This window comes from Capsella rubella, unplaced genomic scaffold (assembly GCF_000375325.1).
Source record: "Capsella rubella cultivar Monte Gargano unplaced genomic scaffold, Caprub1_0 scaffold_1, whole genome shotgun sequence".
Lineage (NCBI taxonomy): Eukaryota > Viridiplantae > Streptophyta > Magnoliopsida > Brassicales > Brassicaceae > Capsella > Capsella rubella.
In genome coordinates this window covers 16,638,410-16,648,283 of record NW_006238923.1, presented here as the reverse complement: position 1 = coordinate 16,648,283, position 9,874 = coordinate 16,638,410, and the positions used below count along the sequence as shown (strand labels likewise).

At 35.7% G+C, this 9,874-nt stretch overlaps 2 protein-coding genes and 1 pseudogene across 2 annotated transcripts; all 3 read left to right on the top strand.

Annotated features, from left to right (window-relative positions):
* LOC111832440 overlaps positions 1–6,580 on the top strand; it is an 11,537-nt pseudogene extending 4,957 nt beyond the window's left edge.
* Positions 1,314–4,094, top strand: LOC17899276 (uncharacterized PKHD-type hydroxylase At1g22950). The gene is made up of 9 exons (XM_023789809.1): positions 1,314–1,766; positions 2,130–2,197; positions 2,267–2,417; positions 2,511–2,700; positions 2,752–2,838; positions 3,169–3,293; positions 3,389–3,510; positions 3,592–3,703; positions 3,809–4,094. Exons 1-9 carry the CDS (start codon positions 1,479–1,481, stop codon positions 3,848–3,850), a joined length of 1,185 nt encoding a protein of 394 aa, XP_023645577.1. The 5' UTR covers positions 1,314–1,478; the 3' UTR covers positions 3,851–4,094.
* A 98-nt stretch (positions 6,581–6,678) lies between the features above and the next one.
* LOC17896972 (4-substituted benzoates-glutamate ligase GH3.12) lies at positions 6,679–8,813 on the top strand. The gene is made up of 3 exons (XM_006304551.2): positions 6,679–6,947; positions 7,045–7,146; positions 7,340–8,813. Exons 1-3 carry the CDS (start codon positions 6,679–6,681, stop codon positions 8,700–8,702), a joined length of 1,734 nt encoding a protein of 577 aa, XP_006304613.1. The 3' UTR covers positions 8,703–8,813.
* Positions 8,814–9,874: the final 1,061 nt, after the last annotated feature.

Below are 9,874 nucleotides of genomic sequence, written 5' to 3'. Positions count from 1 at the left end.
GCGAGATTGCCCTTCTATTAAGGGTATTTGGACCCGTCTGGTTCCAAGGGAGCATCGTTTGTTTTTCTTCTCAAGTTCTCTGTTTGAATGGTTGTACGTGAATTTGGGAAGAACGGATTGGAGTGCGGAGTATGCATGGTCAACTTTGTTTGCCATGGTTGTATGGTGGAGCTGGAAATGGAGGTGCGGGTATGTTTTTGGAGCAATGGGTAAATGCCGAGATAGAATCAAGTTTGTTAAGGACCTTGCGGGAGAAGTTAGCCGTGCGCATGCTATTGTCCGTGTGGGTAATATCGTGTGTGTGAGAATGGAACGTAATATTAAGTGGAATCCACCATTAGGGAGTTGGATGAAGCTTAATACCGATGGTGCGTCTCGCGGTAACCCGGGTCTGGCCACAGCTGGTGGATGTATTCGGGATAACACGGGGGCTTGGTGTGGGGGTTTTTCCCTCAATATTGGTGTTTTTACAGCGCCTTTAGCGGAGCTCTGGGGTGTTTACTACGGCCTTTGCATCGCTTGGGACAAGAAAATACCGCGGCTTGAAGTTGAGATCGATTCAGAGATAGTAGTGGGTTTTTTAACGTCAGGGGTTGTGGAGTCTCATCCTTTGTCGTTCCTGGTACGGCTGTGCCACGGCTTTATTTCGAGGGACTGGATAGTCCGTTTTTCACATGTTTATAGGGAGGCAAACCGTCTTGCCGATGGTTTGGCGAACTATGCTTTTAATTTACCTTTAGGTTTTCTTTTATTAGAACATGCTCCAGTTGATGTTGAGTCGATTCTTGTGGACGATGCCCGGGGAACTAGTTTTCCAAGGCAAGTTCGAGTGTAATTTTCTTTTTTATTTTTGAATAATATACAGGGAGTCTTTTCTCCCTGTTTCTTACCAAAAAAAAAAAAAAAACATCTTAACGTTAATAACTGACACATGTCAAGATCTTGGTAATGGTTGATTTTGAAAACCAAAGTTTATATAATAAGATATTCTTATAAGACCAAAGGCAATCCTATCCTTTTTGGAAAAAGTTTCAACCAACCCACAAAAAGATTTCACTTTACTGAGTTTAGAACCAGCCACATCATTTAATTTAACCAAACTCACTCTACAGAAAAATGTATTCAATAACCGGGAAATACCGATAATTTTTCAAGTATCCGGTTCGAAACAGATACAGATTTGGGCCGTATTAATGGGCCGCGGATTCAAAATCTTATGTTCGGAACGCGCCGATAACACACGTGCGAGTGGCCGCTTTATATTTCCTCAATTAGAAGAAAAAAAAATAAAATAAAAAATTCATAACTTCTCAACGGAAACACGAAAAAATCAGAAATCCCCAAATCGAAGAAGAAGGTAACACTTTGATCATCTCATCTTCAAGAAGAAGACTCTTCGTTTGTATCTTGCGTAATGCGATGTGCGAAGACCTTGATTCTCACTTCAATTTCTCGTTTCTTGAAGCGATCGGCGAGTTATGGCGGTGGACGGTGACGGAACTGACGGAGGTGGTGGTTCTCAACCACCGGGGAAAAATGCGGCGGAGAAGGATATGGAGGTGCGTATCCCGACGCTGAGTCATTTTCCTATCAACGATCACGTTTCTGATGACTACGAAGATCTGGATTCGGAATATAGCTCACTCGTATTAAGATCGTTAGAGAAGTACTTACCGACGGAAATACTCACGGCGAACAGAGACGAGAAGGCCAAATTCATGTCAGGAATCTTGCGCAAGTACATTTCACCCAGAGAGTGTATGAAAGTAATGGCTCTTTCAACTTCTGATTTTTTTTTTTTTTTTATTATCCCAATCTGTGAAATCGCAATCGGAGTTGATTCTTGTTAGTTTCTTTATGTCATACTAATCAGAGAATGATCTTTAGCTTTATCTTGTAAACACATAGGATTTGGTTAGATTATGATGAAGCACGTTAGATCGATAATAAACAAATCATATCTGTGAAATTGGAATTGCTTCTGAAGTTCTTACGATAGTGATTCTTGAAATTACCAAGTTTACCAAACTGATAGTGATCAGAGAATGACCATTCTTTAGACTTTACTTCTGAACACATAGATTCTGGTTACGTTCTCAGAATAGTTTTATGTCTATATAACGTTCCAGGTTAATTGGCTCAAGAGCTATAGGCAGAAGATAATATCCAAATATCGGGTGAGGAGAAGCCTTTTCTCGTCTTTAGTTTCTTTTTGGTTTTCTTAGATTTCTTCATGCCAAAGTTTGAAAGGTTTCCTTTTCTGCAGCCACGTTTCTTTTTGGTTTTATTTTGATCCCGAAATGTTTTTCCTTCCTGCTTTCCTGAAGGTGGTCAGACGCATCATGTCTGAACCATTTCCCGGTCTGTTTGTCTTTCAAATGTTTCAGCGTGACTTCTTTGAGAAATTGATAGTAGAGGTAGTAACTAGTAACCAATCATCTTGCCACTTATCCTCGTAGCTCTTATTTTTATTTTTGTTTTAATTCATTTGCTGCTGTTTGATTAAACAGGCAGAAAATTTCAGTAACTGGGCTCATGAGAATAAATTCCCGATCAGGAGACCGTACAACAAGAGCAAATGCAGTGTTGTGCTTGAAGACTTTGGCCTGGGCATCATGCTTGACAAAATCATGCAGGATTTTATCTTTCCTCTTTGCAAAGGCAAGTCTATATTAAAATGCATTCAAACGACTTTTCTTGGTTAAGCAGATCTAACATAGTAACACTAAACTTAACTCTGTTGTTTTGCAGTATTCTTCCCTGATGTGTGTGGAGCAATGTTCGACGCTCGCCATGGATTTTATATGGAGACTGGTGAAGATAAGGAAGCTGAATTAGGTGAGTCGCTTTGATTTTCTGCAAATACTTTGCAACAACGATTCTGCAACGTACCATCTTTCCTGTTGTGTAAACATATTCTGTGATACTCAAACTGCTTAGAGTTATTGAAGTGTGTCTATGTTTGTTCAATAGATTATCTGAGGTATATATGCAGTGTAGCACTGAAAAGGCATCGATTGGATTTGTTACATGCTTAGATGACTAATGTCTGGGAAAATCATCGGGGACAGAATACTAGTGACTATTTGTTTTGGCAATCGACGCTTCTTTTTGTTGTTCTGTTTTTAACTCAGTGACTAGTGCCCTGATCGTCTTTTAAATCTGCAGGCTTTCATGTGGATGATTCAGATATTACATTGAATGTTTGCTTGAGGAAACAATTTGAGGGAGGGAAAATGTTATTCGCAGGCACACGATGCAATAAACATATGGATGCAGAGATAAAGCCATATGTGAGGAGCTTGATTTTTTCCAATTACATTCCAGTGTTTCGTAAATGGCAAAATGTTGAAGTAATAAAGGAAACAACTATATCTCGCTGAAGCAGGAGGTTTATCATTACAATAATACACCGGGTCAAGCTATACTTCACCGCGGCCGCAACTGCCACGGTTCCAGAGTCACAGCAACACCTGGTTATCGGGCCAATATGGTTCTTTGGTACAAAAGGTAAAGCAATCTTTTTGAAGCTTGCGTCAGGATTTCAGATTACAACTGAATCACAATTTCTTATGCTCTTTTACATTGCAGCTCTTTGTGTACAGAGATGGAAACATATCAGAAAGAATTCAGAGACTGGTGCAGTCAATGTACTCGTGTAAAGAAAGAAAAGGAAAACGAGATTCTTGCTGCCAAAAGACAGGTTAAAAACAACAAAAACAAATAAAAGACAATGATTTTGCACAAGTTTATAAGATGTTTGATCTCTGAGCATGGTTATGAACATATGGGAGTCCTTTTATTGCAGGAGATGATCAGAATAGAGATTGGACCCAACGGTCGTCGATGAAACATAATACAGCTTATAGTTTGGTCAAGAAACCCTGCCTGAAGTATTTGTCAAGCCCCTAATATACAGCTTACTTTACTTGAGAAACTGAAAATATGTACAGAATCATTTGATATAAATAGAGCTCCTTTTATCCTTTTGATATATAATTTTGCAGTAAATGTGGGTTTGATCATTGATGTAAAAAAAATTTGAAAAAGTATAGCAAACTTTTTTATAGCTTATAAAGAGTCATTTCTCTTCATCAATGGCCAAACCAGTAATTTCTCTTCAACTTTAATATTGTTATTTTTGTTTGTTTCATAAAAGTAATTTGATGCTAGCTAGTGCTCTGCGTGGACCTAATCTCAGTCTACGTTAAACTACTACACTGGTTTAAATTAATCAAAATAAAGGGAACTCATCTTAATTATCCAGCTAATTTAATCAAAACTATTAAATATCCTCTGCATATAGAAACCCTTCACTTGAGGTGAATCAAGAGATCAAGAACAAATATGAGAAGTTTAACCTCAGAGCTCAAAGATTTAGAGGAGTTGACATCAAATGCTAAGCAAGTACAAGACGATTTGTTGGAGAAGATTCTCAAAGTTAATTCGAACACAGAGTATCTCCACCGCTTTCTCCATGGAAATTCTGATATAGAGCTTTTCAAAAAGAACGTACCAGTGGTGAGCTACGACGATGTGAAACCTTATATCGACCGTGTCACCGAGCGGATCACCGACCTTGGCTGTAGAGACTCGGTCTCCTTCATACTTGGAGGACCTAATCCTGAACTGGCAGATCTGATTTAACATGAATGCAGCCAGAACTCATGGGAAGGTATGATCACACGTCTATGGCCTAAAACCAAATTCATTCAAACCATTGTTACAGGACAGATGAGTCAATAGGTACCAATATTGGAGTTTTATTCCATCAAATTGCCTCTCGTCTCACCGCGTTACGCGGCTTCTGAAACAATCTTTGGCGTAAACTTGAACCCTCTATGCAAACAACAAGACGTGTGCTACACATTTTTGCCAAATATGTCATACTTCGAGTTCCTACTTGTTGATGAAGCAAACAATGATGAGATTGTTGAACTTGCGAACGTCAAGTTAGAGTGCTTTTATGAGCCCTTGATCACAAATCATTTCGGCGAGTCTCACACACACACACACCCACACACACACACACACACACACATCTTTATATACATATTTACACTCTTACCTATGTGACTTATTATTGAATATTGTCTCTAGGCTTATGCAGATATAGAATAGGAGATATTCTACAGGTGACCGGATTCTACAATAATGCACCTCAATTTAGATTTGTACGTAGGAAGGATATGGTTCTAAAGAAGACATTTTAAAGGCGGTGAATCATGCGGGTCTTGTTCTTGAATCTTCAGATCTAATGTTGATGGATTTTACATGCTATGCAGACATCTCCACTGTTCCAGGCAGGGGCGGACCCACAGCCAAAGTGGTGGGGGCGCTGCCACCAGCAAAAAAAAAAAAAAAAAAATTTCTTAAAAATTTTTTAAAAAATTATTAAAAATTATTAAATATTATTAGAAAACAAAATCTGTCCCCACAAAAAAAAAACCACTTTTCATTCTTTTTCTTGCAAAGTCCATTAATCCAAGTACCAAAAAAAGAAAATATTAATATATAAATTGAAAACTTACTAATCTAGACCTAATTTTTTGTTATTTTCTTTTTCTTTAGTCCTTTGGTTTCTTTGTGTGACAACAAATCAACAACTATCAATTTGTGAGTTTATTTTCCTGATTTTCTTACAATCGTTTCTATTATATAAGCATTATTTTTTAGTCAGTTAATTTTATTTAATCAGTTCAAGCTTATAAATATGTTTCCTGAAAAACATTATATAAGTTTTTATGTTATACATGACTATATTAGTTTTTGCAGTGATAATTGTTTATGTTTATTATATGGTTAAGCTTTTATGGAAGTTTGTTACATAATTCAAAAATACAAAATTAATAAATTTTAAAATATAAGTCTATAAATTCAAAATTTTCTAAATTTTTAATTAATAACATGTTTTTTTGTTTTTAATTATTTGAATATGTCACAAATAAAAATGTGGTAAAAAGGTTTCAATTGTTAAATGAGCGTCGAGTGGTTTTGTAAGATGTTTTAAAGTTTTTACATGACAATTTTATGTTCTTTTATAATTTAGTATTTGATAGTTTTTTTACTATATTTTTGCCCCCATTAAACAAATTTTCTAGATCCGCCCTCTGTGAGCTTAAAGCAAACAAGATTAAGTTAGTTGGGTAGGTTTTATTGTTGTAGTAAATAATAACGTAGCTAGAATAAACTTACAGTAATGTATTTTCCTTAACTAGATTAATCACTTATTCTCTCTTCTCTTTTACGTGAATTTTATACTCATCTCCCCTACTTCGATGGTTGAAACCATCACGAAAATTAGTAAAACCATCACGAAAATTAGTTAGAGCTTTGTATAGTTTATGGAGATTTGTGACTCTCTACATTTTGAAATTACATGTCAGTTTTGTAAAATTCAAAATTCAATTTGTATATATTTGTTTGGCTGCTTTGAGTCACAAGTCACAACAACAACAACAAAATATATATAACTCGAGGATTAATTTCGTGGAAGATAGAGTTGACTGGCACGAATTTTCAAGTCTTAACTTGTGTGCCATTAAATTTATAGTTTTGTCAGGTTTCAGATTTTGTCTAGACAGTTTTCTTTGTTTTTAGTGCTATCTATAGTAAAGAACCCCTTACTTGGAGATCAAGAACATATACAATAAAGTGAACGAGAGATCAAAACCAAATATGAGTTTAAGGGTCGACCTCAAAGATCTAGAGGAAGTAACATCGAACGCGAAGCAAATACAAGATGATGTATTGAAGGAGATACTCACACTTAACGCCAACACAGAGTATCTCCACCGCTTCCTAAATGGAAGCACTGATAAAGATTTGTTCAAGAAGAACGTACCGATTGTGAGCTACGATGATGTCAAGCCTTATATCGAACGTGTTGCGAACGGAGAGCCCTCGGATGTGATTTCGGGCGGACCTATAACTAGATTCATCGGAAGGTACTGATGAATCAACTAGTTCATTGGTACGTATGACTCATCTAGCTAGCTAATATTAATATGGTCACTAACATGATTATGAACTTGTTGTGTGTAGCTCTGGAACTTCAGGTGGGAAACAAAAGATATTTCCAATGAACGATAAGTTCACTGAGAAGCTGGGATACCTTATTGCTCTATCCTCTCGTGTTATTTCCAAGTAACTACTATACTTCCTTAACTGTTACTACACAAATGATAAGTTACAAATATTGGTTCATAGATTTAAAACAATTTTTTTATTTGTTGAAAAAGTTTCAACCAATCAATGAAAATGTAGATGATTTATAAATTGTTTTTTTTTTCCTTTAGCTTCCACCATTGGAATTGATCTCGTTCTATGTACTTTATAGGCATTTCAATGTTAACTTTTCTGAGAAAGGAAAGAAAATGGGGTTTCTTTACAACAAATTGAATTCCACAACTCCCTCCGGATTACTCTTTTCTTCGGGATTTGCAACCTTTTTGATGAGCGATTACTTCAAAAACCGGCCAACAAAATGTAATTCAGAGTCAGAGTACACTAGCCCCGACCAAGTCATATTGTGCATCGACAGCAACCAAAGTGTGTATTGTCATCTTCTATGCGGCCTTTCTCAGAGAGACAAGGTAGTTGGAGTTACTGCTACCTTTGCTTATGCCTTGGTCCAAGCAATCAATGCTCTTCAAATTTACTGGACTGAATTGTCAAGTAATATCCGATCAGGTCAAGTTAGTGAGTGGATCACTGACCTTGACTGCAAAAACGCTGTCTCGGCCATTCTTGGGGGACCTAACCCTGAATTGGCTGATGTTATCGAACAAGAATGCAGCCACAAGTCATGGGAAGGTATCATCACTCGACTTTGGCCCAAAGCAAAATATATTGAATGCATTATTACAGGGCAAATGGCTCAATACATTCCAACATTGGATTTTTATTCCAACAAACTTCCTATAGTTTCCACGATATATGGGTCTTCTGAAAGTGTGTTTGGGGCAAATTTGAATCCTTTATCCAAACCACAAGAGGTATCCTACACCAATGTTCCCAACATATCCTACTTCGAGTTTCTACCAGCTGATCATGAGGGAGATGTGAACAGCATTGTTGACCTTGTGGACGTCAAGTTAGGGTGTTACTATGAACCTGTGGTCACAAATTATTTTGGTCTACACAGATATCTTATTGGTGATATTCTACAAGTGACTGGATTTTACAATGCCACACCTCAGTTCAGATTTGTACGTAGAAAAAATATGGTTATAAGCGTTGATGTTGAAACAACAACTGAAGACGACATTTTAAAGGCGTTGGCTCGTGCAGCCCTTGTTCTTGAGTCTTCAAGTTATATGTTGATGAGCTTCACGTGCTATGCTGACATCTCCACTTGTCCAGGTCACTATGTTTTTTATTTGGAACTTAAAACTAAAGATGGTAAGGATGTTGTCGAACTTGATGAGAAAGTATTGGTAGATTGTTGTTCTGCATTAGAAGAATCCTTTGATGCTCTTTATAGAAGATTTAGGAATCAAGGAATAATTGGAGCTTTAGAGATAAGAGTGGTGCAACAAGGAACATTCGATTCTCTCATGGAATATTTCATCTCCAAAGGTGGTTCGGTTGCTCAGTACAAGACACCTATGTGTATCAGATCTTCTGAAGCCTTGGCACTTCTTGAAAATAAGGTTCTCGCTCGATTCCACAGCAAAAAATCTCCTCCTCTCGACTTATAGTTCTTTGTGTTTTTAAGTGCTTTTAATAAAGTTGTTATAATAACATAAATGAGTATCAATATTTGGAAACTTTGGAGAAACATTTTGACAATGCGTTCTTCTTCTTATCAAACTTGCAATCTTTGTACTTGATGATCAATATATAAAAAATCGTCACGTCATTTTCATTTACCTAATTTCTCTCATTTCCATTTAAAATTTCAGTAATCATCATAGAAATTAAAACAAGTTTAGTTCAGACAAGAGATCAATAAACTCATACTATATAGGTTCCATTGTTTATAAAATGTCCAAGACAAAATGATTGATAACGGACAATTGAAGAACATCTATAAAAACTATGCAACTAATGAGAAATAAAGTTTTGTTTTCTTGTGAATTAACAACAATTAAATCTTAAAACTAATATATACACTCTAATCTAGATAAGCTTTATATGTGCGATGTCACAAACTCACAATCAATCATACTTTAGGTTTTATAAAATTTATTCCAATTTAGGAGATCACATACAAACTTTCTCTGTAAAAAAATAACAAGTTGTATTGCTTTAGGTTGTATTGCTTTAGGCATTGCGCCATCGAGTTAGGTGAGGTGGATTAGTGATTAACATATATGAGCCTTAACTCCATTCTGCAACAGCTACTGATTAGCAACTATTTATTCTGTAAAACAGTTAGCTACTGAACTAGCAACCAAATTATTATGCTAGTTAAATGACATAGATTTTAGTCACCAAAATAAATGATATAATAATTTATCCTAATTATCGTTAGCTAGCGACTAAATATTTGACTGCAAATGGCAACCAATTTAGCCGCATATTTTTTAATTTGAATTTTCATTTAATATTTTGAATTTTGAGGTCTAGGATTTAAGATTTCATTTTAATATTTAGTTTTATTTTTATGGTATTTTTGAAAAATTTATATTTTAGCGATATTTATTTTTAAAAAATATATAATTATTATATTTTGCAAGAAAAACTCATCTTATTGTCGAGAAAAATATCACATTTTATTGGTATTTTTAAAATAATCCTATTTTTAATTCTGCGCATGGCAGGGATAAATAACATCTAATAAAAGCAATATTTAGGAGATAAACTAATATATTTGACAGCTTGATTGGTTTTCGAATCGATTCTCACTTTGTGCATTTTTTAATCTATA